The following is a 16,745-nucleotide window of genomic DNA, read 5'->3' on the forward strand; positions in this document are numbered from 1 at the left end:
CTTCCCTTCTCTCATTCTCCTTTTCTCACTCTCTCCCTTCCTCTTTATATCCTTCCCTCCTTCCCCTCTCCCTTTTTCCCTTCCTTCCTTCTTCCTTCCTTCCTTCCTTCCTTCCTTCCTTCCTTCCTTCCTTCCTTCCTTCCTTCCTTCTTTCCTATCAATATAATTACTTTGTTTCTTTCAGGTGAGATTGGAATGAAATTATTCAGCTGTGACCAGAAATTTATTTTCCTGAGTAGATTGCCAAGAATTATGAATGAAGAGGGCCCATTTGCATCTCCTTAAATTACTTAGTCATCTGTTTTATTGCTTCATGCCAAGAACTTAAAATTGTTGAGTTGTGCATTACTGTATTTAACTTGTTGCTTAGTTTCTACATGTTTATTTTCAGTAAATGGCTGAAAGTGTTCACTATTCCATATTTTTAGCACAATGTGCTGCATACAATTCCCAACAAGCAAATAAGGTTACATTTGTACAGAATTTTACTTTAGGTTAACTAAATATGCCTGGGTTTAGCTTTTTTTTTAATTTTACTCTGAAATGCTTCCTTTTTATTGTTTGAAACTGAAAATAAACACTTATTGAACCATTTTGAATTTACTTCATTTTAAAACTCAGTTTTAATTTATTGGCCTATTTTTAATATTACTCACTAAATCTAAGTGGGAGCAGTGTCTAATGCAGTGCTTAGGAATCATTTTACATAGTATATGTACAACATTAAAACCTGTTTAAAAATGAAAAAGGTACCAGCACTCACTTGTCTCTTGCCATTTTTTCTTGTAATTATGTTAGACAAATCTACAGGGGTGGAATCAAAAGTAAATTGTGTTTTAACTCTACAGCTATAGGAGCTTTGTATTGCTGAACTTTCATGTGGAAAAATTTCACAGTGACATTTTTAAAAGAAAATTTTTTTATCTACTAAATTCTACCAGTGTAACATTTTTTCTAAATAAACAATAGTTTTATCAAATGATTGTATATCACTGTGTATATTGTTACTTATTCAAAATAGCTTAGCAAAGATAATTTAGTAAGGTTCCTAGCCCTTCTCCTCTCTCTTCTTAGTTCATGGACTATAATGTTTTCAAATGACATCTCATTCAATAATATGAAAAAAATCCTATTTGCTCACTTTTGTACATGGGGTAAACAGAGGGCTGAAATCATGCCGAAAATTACCACTTGCTCTTCAGTTCCTTGGAACCAATGAGAGTGACAATAAAGGCTATAATTTTTAAAAGAATTGTGCAATGCTGAGCATATTTTGGCATTGGCAAAGAGCTATAAATCTTGATGCCCCTTTACAGGTACGGGTAATTTGCCAAATTGATGACCACAATAATTATTTATAGGAGAATGATCCATTCAGTGACGGTTGAGTACCTATAATGTGCCTGACATAAAAAGAAATTATACATTTTAGCATGATTTTGACATTGAGAAAATAACTGCTTTATCTCAAAATCATTTGTCTGAACTATATCAGGGAAGAGTTTGCCAGTTGTTATATTGTGTTCACATTTTAAAGATTACATGATTTTAAGTTTGAATGAGAAAGTTTGCTGCTACTTAGCATAGTATCTCTTCTCCCTGTTTCCCAAATTATTGCACACTTTTTGTTGTGGCCTTGCTAGAACTGCGTCGACGATGGAAAACTAACTTTGGATTTAACTGTGCAAAAATAATTTATGTTGGAGGTAGCAAATCTGGGTTTGTATAGTGATAGCTGTTTTTAAGCATCTCCTCTGTTCTATGTACAAAGAAGTATTAAGTCCTAACTTTTGTGCCTAGGTGCTTCCAATCTAGCTTGAGAAATGAGGACCAAATGAGTGCTATTGGTAGTCAGTAAGCTTTTTTTGTAAGGGACCGGGTAGCAAATACTTGAGACTGCAGGCTATGTCAATCCTGTTGTACCTCCTCAGCTCTGCCATTATAGTGCGAAGACAGCCATGGATGATACGTACATGAATATGACTGAGTTCCAGTAAAACTTTATTTACAAAGACCTGTTATAGAGAATCCTATAGAAAATTTATTTAACAAATATTTGAGTGCCTTTTAATGCAAAACAAAGTCCCTTCCCTCATAGAACTTCCATTCTAGTCAACGGAGGCAAACAATAAATAATGTGGAGGGAGGTCCCCTGAGGAAAAATAAACCTGGGTAAGGAGGTTGGGTGAGATGGGGCTTACTGCTTTATATACAGAGTGATCATATGGAGTGCAGATATGCAAAGCAGGATATTTTGAGGCAGTTATCACAGTATGAATATTTTCTGACTAAGTAATGGGAGCAGGAGCTGTCCCTAATTCCCCATCCATCTTTGAATCTTTTGCATGAAATTGTGAAATATACAGGATTTCTCTTCAGGATCTAGGCTCTGAGCTCTAGTGGCTGGCATCTAAGCTTGCCATTTTCTAGAAGGGAGTTCTTTACGCTGATAAATGGACTTGGAGGATATCCGTAGACCCCCCAGAAATTGAATGCAAGTTGTGGTTACGTGCATTTTTCTGGGTCTATAGCTTTTACTCAGTTCTCAAAAAGATAAATCTAAGGTGTTGAGTTTGTTTTTGTCTTGTACCAAAGAACTCTAAAACCTTTATAACCCTCTACCTTTCTCTGGAGCTGGCGAGAAGTTTGAAGATAGTTGTCCATCCCCTACCTTGTCTTAAATGGTAGGGGCAAAAGTTACGACATCTTGCCTTATCAGATGAATCTACAAGTGATTTGCAATTTATTGGAAAGTCACTGGTACATGTTATAGAGCCGTTTTCTATTTCAAGGAAACACTTCAGTCAAATATGGGTACAAGTCCTAGTAGCCTTATTTTTTCCCAAAAGTTAAGTAATTGTTTTATTTGTACCCTACCATGTTCCAAAAAGGATTTATGAAGAAAACATTCAGTGCAAGATTTAAAAAGTAAATGAAAAATTTTGATTTCTAGGTGAAATTAATACCTAAAATGAGGTTAATATCCCAAAATGTCATGTACACCTGGGCCAAGAATTGGCTCTGAGAAACCTGGCAGGCCACACAGAGAAGGTAATGTGGTCAGTTACAGTAATTATAGCGTCTATCGTATAAAAAGCGAGTTACAGTGGAGAAGAACATTTTTCTAGCAGTGAAGCCTGAAAGTCACTTCTTTGCATTCTCATAAAGAAGAATCCCTGCCTTTTTAGTGAATAAAACAAAGGTATGTTACCTTCTAATGGCCCTAAGTGTTAGCTGGTGGCCAGCACCTCAACTATTCTAGTAAGGATATGTCTACAATGGCACCAAAATATGTGGTCTAGGCATCCAGGTCTCTGATGGTTTGGTTTAATCCGGGAAAACATTTTTGAATATTTGAGACAGGTTTCCTCAACTGGGACTTATGATGACCTTTTTATAAGCATGTTCGTAAAGATCAGAAATTCATGCAACCATCGTTTGGTTCCCACAATACAAGTAGCAAACAATCTCATTAATTTAAATGCTGTGCCTGGCCTTTGCTTTTCTTTTTTCATTTTTATGGATACTAATCTCTAAGGCTGCCTCAAAGGTAGAATGAAGCTTATAATATAACAGCTGCTTAATATTATCTTCACACTTGTCAGAAGCATGGTTTAAGTATTTACTTTTTAAAATTAAAGTAACATTTCTAGAGACAGTGTCAGAGCCAAAGATTTTATTGGGTCTAGAGAATAAAAAGAGGAGCTGCTTAAAAGATGCTAATTTATGCTAATGGAATACAGACACTGCATTTATAGACATAAATTGACATGATAATTAAGAATAACAATAGAAGGGATATTGGAAATAGTGACTAAAGGAAGTATGGCAACTTGAGAAGGTAACACTTTAAGAATAGTTGCTTTTTGTTTCTGATTCTTAGGTACTGTTTTTACCCCCAATAAACTTTATTTTTAAAAAATTAAATAGGATACTTTTAATTAAATGTAACAGGAAAGATTAGTTAACTTAGGTACTGTTTTGAGCTCTAATCACCATTATCTATACATGGGTCAGGCTAACAAAGCTTAATTCCTTTGAGATGTTGTTAAATGGAGGTGTTTAATGGAGGAAAAGGGAAAGGAGAATATTTTGATTAAGAACAGGGTACATAAACTTGAGAAATGCAACATTGTAAGTCAGAAGTAGCCTTCATTTCAGGGATAGGAGCTAAAAAATAACCTGGTACTTAACCTCTCGCTTAGTCTGAACTCTGGTTTTTGTCAGATAATAACAGCTCGATGTCCTTGGACTTGAGTATCAGGTTGATGAAGAGCTACTATTGCCTCTGTCTCCACAAAATTTTAACCACAATGATATTGTACTATATTCAATCTTAATTTTGTGCAGTATGTAGTAACTCATCTCCTAGGGTTACATATCTATTATCTAAGAGTATTTATGAATTGTAGTTAGATATGCCACTGCAGGATACTATTATGCAGGCACCTTTTGTGCTTTCCAGGATAATTGATCCAAGTTGTCAATAATACAGACAAAAGATCATGCTAACAAGATACAAACAGGAAGTGAGATGTAAAATGAGTAAGGTATTCCTACCATATACATCTGGGGGCCAGTTTTATTTTAAGGTAATGGTGAGAATGACTTTAGGTGTGATTTGGAAAGTCTTGTTCTGAACAGGTTGACCTGGGAAGACGTCATGAAGGATTTGGATGTTCAAGAAGCTAATCGATTTCTACTCAGACCTAGAGGGTGTAGGTCTTTTGGGGTCTGGTTTAACCCTAAATTGGCACTGGAGGACAAAGAATGTTGAACTTGGAATTTAGACCCCTTTCTGGTATAGTGCAGAATCCTGTAAGCCAAACCTGTCATACTAGCCCAAGATTGGATCATATTTGAGAGCCAAATCCTCCCTACGTCTTTGGACAGTGTTCCATGCTGCCTAAAGATTTTTTCCTCTTTTGGTCTTTTTGTCACGGCTAAGCTTGACATCACCAACCTTTTCATTGCCTTAATCAGTGTTTTTCATATCTTTATAGGTAATCAAAAAGTTATTGCCTCTATGTCAAGATTCCTTTCTTTCCTCTAAGCGGGAATGAGCTCCATTTTGTACTTCCTCACCTGGTCTTCACAATGCTTTTTGTTAACTAATTTTAAAATATAGACAATAACTGTTAGAATTGTTATTAGTGGTAATATTTATACCAATAGTTTGCAAACTGGGAATCATCACAATCAGAACTAATTGGAAAACTAAGCCCCCTACTCTAAATATACTGAATCAGATTCTCTCTTGGGAGTGGGAGCCTGGAGTGTATTTTAAAACAGTTTCTCAGTTGATCCTAATATAGGGTTGATACTTGGGAATTACAAAATGTAACCAGCCTGTGATACCAGCATTTCTGTTTTTAGGGACAAAACCCATCCAGAGGCTTCTTATTTCGGGGGGGGGGGTAAGTATATTACTTTCCAGGGACAACCCATCCTTAGCAAGAGATACTTTAAAAGCAAGAGCAATAGCCTTGGTCCTGGGATCAGAATTCATCAACTCTGCTGGACCATGTTGCTCCTGTTAACTCTGACCCCCTGTCTTCTCCAGACTATCTTCATTGACCTTCCTGGATCTAACCTCTTGTTAGCCTAGATGTGTACTGCATCTATTACCAAGGTAAGCAGGTTAGAGTTCAGAGTTACTTTTGATACCACTTACACCTACTCCTTTAACTTTTGTCTGTAGTGGTTCACTTTTATATGATCAGAGTCGTTTCAGAGCTGAGTTTTGTTTTCCATTCCTTACTTTGCCTTGCATAATATCGGATGTTGGTGAATAGTGGGGTGCACAAATGTTTAATAATTCAATGCTATAAATTTCTCTCTGACCACTGCTCTAGCTGCGTCCCACAAATTTTATGTGTAGTATTTTAATTTTCATTTGGCTCAAAGTATTTTCCAACTTCCCTTATGATTCTTTGACCTACGTATTTAGAAGTGTGTTGCTTAATTTCCAAATATTTGCAGATTTTCCAGTTATCTTTATTTTCCTGTTATTGATGCCTAGATTAGTTCTGTTGTGATCATAGAACATACTTTGAATTATTTAAATCCTCTTATATTTACTGAGACTTGCTTTATGGTAGAGCAGCTGGTCTACCATCATGAATATTCTACATGCACTTGAAAAGAATATGTATTCTGTTCTTGTTCGATGTAGTGTTCTGTAAATGCCAATTGAGTCAAGTTGATTTGGTAGTATTACAAATCTGTATCCTTGCTGATTTCTGTCTGCTTGGTCTGTCAATTACTGAGAGAGGTATATCGAAATTTACAAATATAATTGTGGATTTGTCTTATTTTTTCTTTTAGTTTTGTCAGTTTTTGCATTATGTGTTTTGAAACTGTGATTAGGTCCGTACACATTTAGGATTATATATTCTTGATGAATTGACATCTTTATCAAAATGAAGTATCCCTCTTTATTGCTGGTAATAATCATCATTCAAATAACTACTTTAATATTAATATAGCTTCTCAAGCTTTCTTTTGACTATATTTGCATAGTATGTTTTCCCATCCATTTCCTTCATGTTGAAAATGTGTTATTTTTTAAAATTCAATAGACGAGCGCTTCCTTTTAATTGGGTTTATAGCATACATTTAATGTTATTGTTGATATGGTTGGGTTTAAATCTGACATCCTGCTGTTTGTTTTCAATTTGTCCTGTCTCTCTTCTTTTCCCCCTCTTTTCCTGACTTTTAGATGGTTTCTGCCTCAGTTTCCTTATTGGTAAAATGAATCTAATAATAACAGCCATTTCATAAGGTAGTCCTAAGGATTAAACAAGATAGCTTATACAGTGGTGCTTGAAACATACTTATATGGAGCTCGATAAGTGACACCAACTCTCCAGGTTCTAGACCTGTTATGTATGTATGTGGGTGAAGTAGGTAATTGTCTATAGGTGTAGTTTGAGTGGGCACTGAAAGACTATGGTTCCAAATATCTCCCCTGCTAGCTAGCTGTGGTGTGTGAAATTCTCACAAACACTTCACAGGAACTTCTGGAGATGTACATATTCATTAAGCTAAAACATTATATAGCAATTCTCTCACTAGCACTGAAGCAAAAATGATTTCTGATGATACACCATAATGCTTCTTTATTCCCTAGGAAAGTACTGAGAGGTTTTGCCTAGGCAAAAGTAAGAGAAAAGGATGCTGCCTGATCCTGGGAGAGCACCATAGTGGGTAGCTCAGATGGTTATTTTAATGTCAAAGGAGAGGGGTGAAAGTTACCAAAAAAGACCTGGCCCACTTGGTGGTTTTATCTCGGGCTGATTTGTGAAGTTGAGCTTCTGGTTTTGTATTTGCTGGTTTCCTCCAGTTTCTTTGTAGTGGCAACTGATATTTAACTGTTTGACTCATGTAATAGTTGACTCGGTCATACTTTCTCCATTTTACTCACCTCCAAAACATGAAATGGCTGGTTTGGAAGTCTAATTGGTTCATTGAGGATTTGTTTGGTCCCTGTGAATTCTGCAACACTGATATAGAATATAAGTGATACGAGTGCAGGAACTGTTTAATGCCAGCATCTAGCACAGTGCATGACACTGTAGGTATTCAATAAGTATTTGACCTATTTGTCATTTCCTCCAAATGAATAGAAACATTTTAATCTGATCATTGTCACCTCTCTGATTCCCTGCCCTCACTGTTCTTCAGTTCATCTCACTTGGACCACCTTCTCTAACTAAGCCCCAGACATAGGTACTGGGTCCAATCCTATCATTCTTCCCTATCATTCATTCTCCCCTCCCCCTCCTTTTTTATCCAAAGGCCTTTAGAAGTCAGAGACCTATTAGCATGTAAGCTAAACTTCTTCACTATCCTGGGTACACATGGTTCACGTTACACAATAAATAGGTTCATAAAAAGCACTCTAGAGCACACACATGCATAAATCAAATAATTTTCTCATTGACTTTCATATTTTCACTTCTGATCTTCATTTGTCAGTGGATTCTAAAACTAACCCAGTTGGATAGTTCATAAAAGGTACTTAAACACCGAAGGAGATCCTATTGTTTCAGGAAACTCTAGTGAATTATTTCATAAAACAAAGAAACTTGAGGAAAATGAATATGAACTCTTGTAGCCTAAATTTTAATTTCATATATTGGCCTTCCTGAAAGTGAGGACGAGTTATACTTTCTGTTTTGGTTTTTTTCTCCTATGGCTGTGTCTATTTGATAGTTTCCCATGAATTCTAGAGACCAAGTTTTCTTGCTTCCTTTATTCATTTTAGTTATTTGTCATCAACTTGCAACAACTAAAGAGCAATCACTCATTCTACAAATGTTGATTGATCATGTAGGATGTGGCAGATGCTGTACTTGGCCCCGGGGATCCATAACCAAGCAAGGCAAGATCCGTGCCAAAGTGCTCACAGTCTGGTAAGGGAGGAAGATACATCAATAGGCAAGTCCTATGTAGTGTGAATAGTGAATACTTTGGTAGTATAAGTGTAGGGTGCTGTGGGAACACAGAGGATGCATGGGAAGTTGGAGGAAGAGGGGTCCAGGGAAAATTGCTTGGAGTAGGTGAGTCTATAAAAGCACAAGTCTCAGACAAAGTAATTTGCTAGGACATGTAAAAGTTTTATTTAACCAATTAATGAAAGAATCAGATACACATGAATGCTTGTTCAAAGAGCATTTGGAAAACAGGAATTTGTCCAGCCAGTTGAGAAAAGAATGCCAAAATAAGATGACTAAGTTAGATTCAAAACTGACTAATGTTTTCTAGTGCAATAAACAGAAAATTTTGGGGTTATTTACTGGACCAACTACCCTCCAAAAGGTATATCACATGTAGTTTTCTGCAAGGTGACCTGTAACTTTATAAGACTAAAGTTCTCTGGACCCTAATGAGTTGTGAATAGTTAAGTCAAAGTTACAAATCCTGAGAGAGGTAACTGGCAGACTTATTAGAAAGTGTGCTGCCTTGATATTTAACCAGTCATGCAATCAAATTTTCCCTTATTTTCAAGTTTCAGATAACTTTTCCTATATAGTCTTCTTTGTGACCTTGGACAATTTATAAAGAGTGGTCTTGCTCACAAAAAATAGCTGCTCTTATTGTGTTTTTGTGTCCAGATAATTGAGTTTATTGCTGAGTTAATCATTTCATATAATTCTTAGTGGTAATAGAAATAGATATAGACTCAGTAGGACAGATGATATTGTTCACAGTGATTTGCTCCCCACCTTTCCTGTAAAAGGATTGTGTGTCCCTGCTCATTGCCATGTGACTTGCCATATCTGTTGTGGGAGGAGTACAGATTTGATTTTGAGCTCAACTGACGTGCTTTGGCTGTAGAGTGTGAGTGGACATGACATATGCCACATCTAAACAGAGGTTTAAAGTGATTATATGGTTTGGTTTGGCTTGGCTTCTTGTATTTACCCTCTGCCAAGAGAATAGTATAGCCCAGGTAAGGACTCAGGTTGGGTCCTGAAATGAAAGACATCTATCTATGCCTATGGAGTAAAACTGAGCACAATTGCAGCTGACCTGCTGCCAGCCCACAGTTTACATGTAATATTAACTAAGCAAGTAAGTAAAGATTGTAAGCCACTGAAATTTCCCTCTCAGGTCAGGAACAAGACAAGAATGTCCACTCTCACTTCTATTCAGTATTGTACTGGAGTTCTAGACAGGGCAAGTAGAAAAGACAATGAAATTACAGGCATCTAAATTGTAAAGGGAAGAATACAAATATCTCTGTTTGCAGATGACATTTAGTATATAGAAAATCCTAAGGAATCTACTAAAATGTTAGAACTGACAAACGAGTTCAGCAAAGTTTAAAGATACAGAATTAATATACAAAAATCAACTGCATTTCTATACAATAGCAATGAGCAAATTGAAATTAAGAAAAACAATTCCACTTATAATAGCATCAAAAAGCTTAAAATATGTAGGAATAAATTTAACAAAAGTGCAAACCTTATGTTCATAAGACTACAAAATATTTTTGAAAGAAATTAAACAAGATGTAAATAAATAGACATCCTGTATTCATGGATTGGAAGACTTACTGTCATTAAGATGGCAATACTTCCCCAATTGATCTATAGATTCAACCCCGTCTTGATCAGCATTCCAGCTAGCTTCTTTGTAGAAATTCACAAGCTGATCCTTAAATTCATATGAAAATTCAAGGGAGCCAGAATAGCTAAAATAATGTTGAAAAAGAACAAAGTTGGAGGTCTCACACTTTCTGATTTCAAAATTGTGTAAAATGCAAAAATAATTGAGACAGTGTGGCACTGGCATAAGGATAGACATATAGATAAATGGAATAGAATTAAGCATCTGGAAATAAACCCTCATGTTTATAGTCAATTGATTTTTAACAAGAATACCAAAATAATTCAATGAGGAAAAAACAGTCTCTTCAGAAAATGGTGCTGGGACAACTGCATATCAACATACAAAAGAATGAAAGTCGACCCCTACAATGATATACAAAATATAACTTGAAATGGATCAAAGACCTAAATGTAATATCTAAAACTATAAAACTCCTACAAGAAAACATAGAAGTAAATCTTTACAACCTTGGATTGGTCAGTGGTTTCTTATATATGACACCACATGCATTAGCAAAAAAGGAAAAAAAAATAGATAAACTGGACATGATCAAAAGTAAAAACTTTGGTGCTTCAAGGGATACTATCAAAAAAGTGAAAAGACAACCCACAGAATGGAAGAAAATATTTTTGAATCATATATCTAATACGGGAATTGTAATGGGACTATATAAAAAATTGTAGCTCAACAATAAAAACACGTAACTCAATTAAAAAGTGGGCAAGCAATGTGAAATTATATCTAAAGAGGATATAGAAATGGTCAACATGCACATAAAAAAATGATCAACATCCTTAGCTATCAGGGAAATGCAAATCAAAATCACAGTGAGATGCCACTTCACACCCAGTAAGATGCCTATAATAAAAAAGACAGATAATAACAAATGTTGACCAGGATGTTGAGAAATGAAAACATTCATACACTGCTGGTGGGAATGTAGAATGATACAGCCATTTTGGAAAAGAGTCTAACTGTTCCTCAAATAGTTAAACATAGAGTTACCATTTGACCCACCAATTCCACTCCTAGGTACATACTGAAGAGAAGTGAAAACATTCTTCTACACAAGAAACTGTAAACAAATGTTCATAACAGCATGATTCATAATATTAAAAAAGTTGAGTTGATCATCAATTGATGAATGAATAAACAAATATGGTACATCCATACTATGGAATATTATTTGACCATAAAAGGGAATGAAGTTTACAACATGGATGAACTTTGAAAATATTATGCTAAGTAAAGGAATCTAGTCTGAAGATATCATGTATTATGTGATTTCATTGATATGAAATGTCCAAATATAGGCAAATCTATAGACATTGAAAGTGGATTACTGACGGCTAGATCTGGTTATTAGGGGGTAAAATAGTAATAGCTAAAAGGTATAGGGTTTCTTCTTGGGGTGATGAAAATGTTCTAAAATTGATTATAGTAACGATTGCAAAACTATACTAAAAACCTTTGAAATGTACAATTTAAATATATGAATTATGTGGTATGTGAGTTGTATTTCAATAAAGCTGTTATTCCCTGAAAGGTCAGTTTTTTTTGACTGTGCATATGAGCATGATTATACTTCTTTCATCCTGAGGAATATAGTAGATGAGATATTCATATTAACACTTGACCTATAAAAAATGGTGGAATTGGAACTTCTCTTCTTTATTTGGAAACTTTTCTCATATTGTGGGTTTGATGACAAGAAATCTCTTTTAATAATGTGGATATAATTTTAAAATGTAAAACAGGTTTCCAGTAATTGTGGAGGAATGAACTGGTCACATGAAACTTCTTGTAGGTAACAATTACAATTTTTATCTTTTTTAAAATTAAAGTTTATTGGGGTGACAATTGTTAGTAAAGTTACATAGGCTTCAAGTGTATAATTTATAATACATCATATATATATATATATATATATATATATATATATATATATATATATATATATATATATATATATATATATATCATGTTGTGCGTTCACCACCCAGTCAGTTCTCCTTCCATTATAAAAATTTATTTAAGAAATTTGTTAAAAATTTCCGATCAACAATGTCCAAGATGGTGGATTAGGTAAACGCTTGCCTGCTGCCTCCCAGGATCATGCCAAAGTTACAACTAAATTATGGAACAATTAACCTCATGAATCATCTAAAGAATAGCTGAACATAACCCCTGTAACTGAAAATATCAAGAAGTGGCCACATCGAGACTGGTAGGAGGGGCAGAGACATGAAACAGGCTGACCCTAAACCCACAGGTAGTAGTTGGACACTAGGAGGTACACCTTGGTAGAGGTCTTCCTTGAAGAGGGAGCAGTTCCCAGCCCCACACTGGACTCCCAGCCCAGGAGTCCTGTGCTAGGAAGAGGAATCCCCACAACATCTGGTGATGAAAATCAGCGAGGACTCTATCCATCTGTCCTGGTGAGTCTGAAGGCAGCTGGAAACCCTGCCATTCACTGAAAGGGCTCCCACACAGACTCACTCACTTGGGCTCTGGTGGAGGGGCAGCAACTTGAGAAGTGCCAGACATAAGGGGAAAGATTTGAGTTGTGTGGCCTCGAGGTGAGGACTGGAGGGACAACTGCCAATCTCCCTATTTGGAGCCTGCCTCACACATAGCCTACAGGAGGGCACAATCTATTTCTCCCAAAGGGCCAAATCTGAGACCACATTAATCTGGTAAAATTCATGCATGCACACTACCTTTGTGATGCCCTGGGTCCCCACCTTCCCCCCACCCCCAGCTACAGCTGCATTACCCAGGGTACCCTCGGCTCCTGGGTGGTTAACCCTGTCCCACAAGCTGCGGAAACCTTTTACAGTAGTGGAAGGCCTATGGTGGTCTGGGGAAATTTGGGTTGCAGAAAGCCACAACATGCACTGCAGCCTCTCTTGGGTGCCTCTCAGGGATCCATGGGCCTGAGGTGAGCAGTGGTTGGCCACAGTGTTCTCAGGGTATTTTGCAATGTGGTCACAGCCCCTCTCCTCTCAGAAACAACACACCCAGAGGCTGGCTGCAGACCACACCAGAGCCCTACCTGGTGATCCCCACAAGTGACCACCCCACAGTGGGTGGTCTCAACAGGCAAAAGAGCCCACTGGGGTGAATTCCCCTCTGCAGGGTCAGCCTACACACAGCAGCTCATGTATTGTGGGCATAGCAAATCCTCATAGTCAGTCAGCCTGAGAGTCAATCCCACCCACTGACACAGCAAGAGCAATCAAGGCTCAGCTACAATAGGAGAATACAACACACACAAGGGACACTCCAGGAAAACACACACAAGTGATCACAGAGACTATGCAGTTTGATCACACAGGATACGTACTACATAAGGCCACCTGGCAAAGACTGAGAGACATGGGAGATCTACCTAATGCATAGAAGCCAACACAGAGAGGCAGCCAAAATGAGGAAACAAAGAAACATGTCCCAAATAAAAGAACAGGAGAAACCTACAGAAAAATAACTAAATTAAATGGAGGCAACCAACCTACCAGAGACAGAGTTTAAAACACTGGTTATAAGAATGCTTAAGGGACTTAGTGAGAACTTCAGCAAAGAGATAGCAAAAGAGATAGCACAAAGAAGGACATAAAAACTATAAAAAAGAACCAGTCAGGAACAAAGAGTACAGTAATTGAAATGTGCACAATTTCTTTTAGAAAGAAGCAACAGCAGATTAGATGACACAGAGGATCGAATCAATGATTTAGAAGACAAGGTAGCAGAAAACTCCCAATCAGAACAACAAAAATAAAAATGAATAATAACAATAAAAAAACCTAAGATAGTTTAAGGGACCTTTGGGACAACATCAAGCGTAACAACATTCACCTCATTTGAGTACCAGAAGGAGAAGAGAGGGAGCAATGGATCGAGAATCTATTTGAAGAAATAATGACTGAAAACTTCCCTGACCTAGTGAAAGAAATAGACATACAATTCTAGGAAGTACAGAGAGTCCCAAAAAAGATGAACCCAAACAGGCCCACACCAAGTCACATTATAATGACAAAGATTAAGACAAAGAAAGAATCTTAAAAGCAGCAGAAGAAAAGCAGATACCTATAAGGGAGCTCCCATGAGACTGTCAGCTGATTTCTCAAGAGAAACTGCAGGTAAGAAGGGATGGGCATGAAATATTCAAAAAGATGAAAAACAAGGACATACAACCAAGATTATTCTAGCCAGCAAAGCTATCATTTAGAATCAAATGACAGATAAAGGGCTTTCCAAACATGAAAGGCTAAAGGAGTTCATCATGACCAAACAAGGAATCTTAGACAGACTTATTTAAGATGAAAAAAAAGATAAAAATATGAATAGTAAAATGGCAATAACTATATATCTATCAACAGTTACTTTAAATGTAAATGGATTAAATGCTTCAATCAAATGGCTTAGGGTAGCTGAATGGATAAGAAAACAAAACCCTTACATATGCTGTGTAGAAGAAACAAACTTCAGATTGAAAGACACACACAGAACAAAAGTAAAGGGATGGGGAAAAGGTGTTCATGAAAATGGAAATGAACAACAAAAATATCTAAGGTAGCAGTATTTATGCCAGATAAAACAGACTTGAAAACAAAAGCTATAATAAGAGACAGTAATCCCACTTCTGGGTATTTATCAGAAAAAAGCCCAAAACACTTTTCGTAGCGACGTGTGCATCCATGTGTTCGTTGCAGCACTATTTACAATGGCCAAGATATGGAGGCAGCCTGGGTGTCCATCCATGGATGAGTGGATAAAGAGGAGGTACATATATACAATGCAGTATTGATTGGCCATTGAAGCGAATGTATTCTTGCCATCTGTGGTGGCATGGGTGGACCTGGAGGGTATTGTGCTGAGTGGAGTATGTCAGACAGACAGACAGATGCAATATGATTTCACTTATATGTGGAATCTAAAGAACAAAATAAACAAACAAAACAGAAAAATCAGATACTGAGAACATTTTGATGGTTGCCAGATGGGAGGGGTTGGGATGAGGATGAAAACAGGGAAGGGATTAAGAAGTACAAATTGGTTGTTGAACAGCACTCATGGGGATGTAGGGTATAGCATAAGGAATATAGTCAATAATATTGTAATAACTATGTATGGTGTCAGATGTGTAGTAGATTTAACATGGTGATAGATGGGAGGAGTCTGAGAGTCAGGGTGAAAAAAGATGAAGGGATTTAGATGTGGAAACTGGTAGTTACAAAGCAGTTTTGGGGATGTAAAGTAATGCATAGGGAATATAGTCAATGATATGTTAATAACTATGCATAGTGCCAGGTAGGTACTAGACTAGTTAGGGTGGTCACTTCTTAAATTATATAAATGTGTAACCATTATCCTATATACCTGAAATTAGTACAAAATAATATTGAATCTCAACTCTAATTGAAAAATCAAAAAAGGGGGAGGGGAAGGTGAAGAGAAGTAAGAGGCTCAAATTTCCAGGTATAAAACAAGTCATGGAGATGTAATATACAGCACAAGGAATGTAGTCAGTAATATTGTGATACCATGGTACAGTGTCACATGGTTGCTTCACTTATTCTGGTAATCACTTATTTAGATACATAAATGTTGAACAACTATGGTGTACACCTGAAACTAATATAATGTGTGTTAGCTATATTTTAAAAAATCTTTTTAAAAATTGGGGAGATGTCATCAAAATGGCGGCATGAGGTGAGGCTCTGTAAAACTCCCCTGGAATTTACAACTAATCGAACAACAACAACTCCACAAAAGACTCCCTGCACAGCAGACAGGCAAGACGAAGAGGCCCACTACTGAATTCACCTAAAGGTGGGTGAATAGCACCAGCGGGGGAAGGGAGAAGGAAGAAGTGCGGGGACTAAGAGGCGCGGGCACAGGACGCACACCTAGCTCAGTGCTCCGAGCTCGCTGCATCCCGGAACTACCGCAGCTGCTGGAGAGGGAAGAACTCGGACTGCTAGGGCTCCGCTTATGGCCCACAGGGCTGAGGGGGCAGCATATAACACTGCTGAACCCAATGCTCACGGCAGAGACCTCGGAGCAAAGACTGAGGGAAGAAGGCTGAAAACGGTGGTGTACGTCCTCAATGCCAAGCAGAGAAAAGAAGCCTTAGGCACTGAGACTAGCTGCCCCCTCCCTACCCTCCCAGAGCTCTCCCCAACCCCAGCTGCCCGGTACTAGAAACAGAACAGTAGCAGTGTCAGATCAAAAGAACAGAATGTGTGCAGTTCTCAGAACTGTGGACTACAGACACAGATTCACAGCCCAACTAGTTCCGGCAAAGGGGAGGGAGCTGTGGGAGCAGGACCCTCTGTGGTGGTGGTTGGCCATGGTTCAGGGCCACCTCTCAAAACTCACCCTGCCCTTGGCCCCACCGATCTGGACTGATCTCTGCAGGAGTAAACAGAAATGCTGAAACATACGGGCTCTGAATCTGGTGTAGGAAGAGCTTTGGAACTTCAAAAGCTCTCCGCATACCCACACGGGCACTGTGACCTGTGACCCATGCAAACTATTAACAGAGGAGAAGCCTGTCTCCCAGGGAATCCCCCCATTGTGTGAGAAGCTGGAATAGTGCAGAGAAAACATAGCACTACTGT

The 16,745-nt window shown here is 37.5% G+C and overlaps 1 protein-coding gene across 3 annotated transcripts in view; it reads left to right on the forward strand.

Moving 5' to 3' along the window:
* The window catches only part of THOC2 (THO complex subunit 2), a gene marked incomplete at its 3' end in the record, with an annotated part of 142,205 nt that extends 141,219 nt beyond the window's left edge, over positions 1-986 (forward strand). Inside the window, exon 39 of one of the 3 annotated variants that reach the window (XM_081042748.1) lies at positions 185-986. Coding sequence is in view for 1 of the 3 variants with exons in the window: in XM_081042739.1 (XP_080898865.1) it covers positions 185-199 (15 nt within the window). The remainder of the gene's footprint in view (positions 1-184) is intronic. The other 2 variants (XM_081042739.1, XM_081042750.1) reach the window with 2 other exon arrangements.
* Between the last annotated feature and the right edge of the window lie 15,759 nt (positions 987-16,745).

Source organism: Rhinolophus hipposideros (assembly GCF_964194185.1).
Source record: "Rhinolophus hipposideros genome assembly, chromosome: X".
Taxonomy (NCBI): domain Eukaryota; kingdom Metazoa; phylum Chordata; class Mammalia; order Chiroptera; family Rhinolophidae; genus Rhinolophus; species Rhinolophus hipposideros.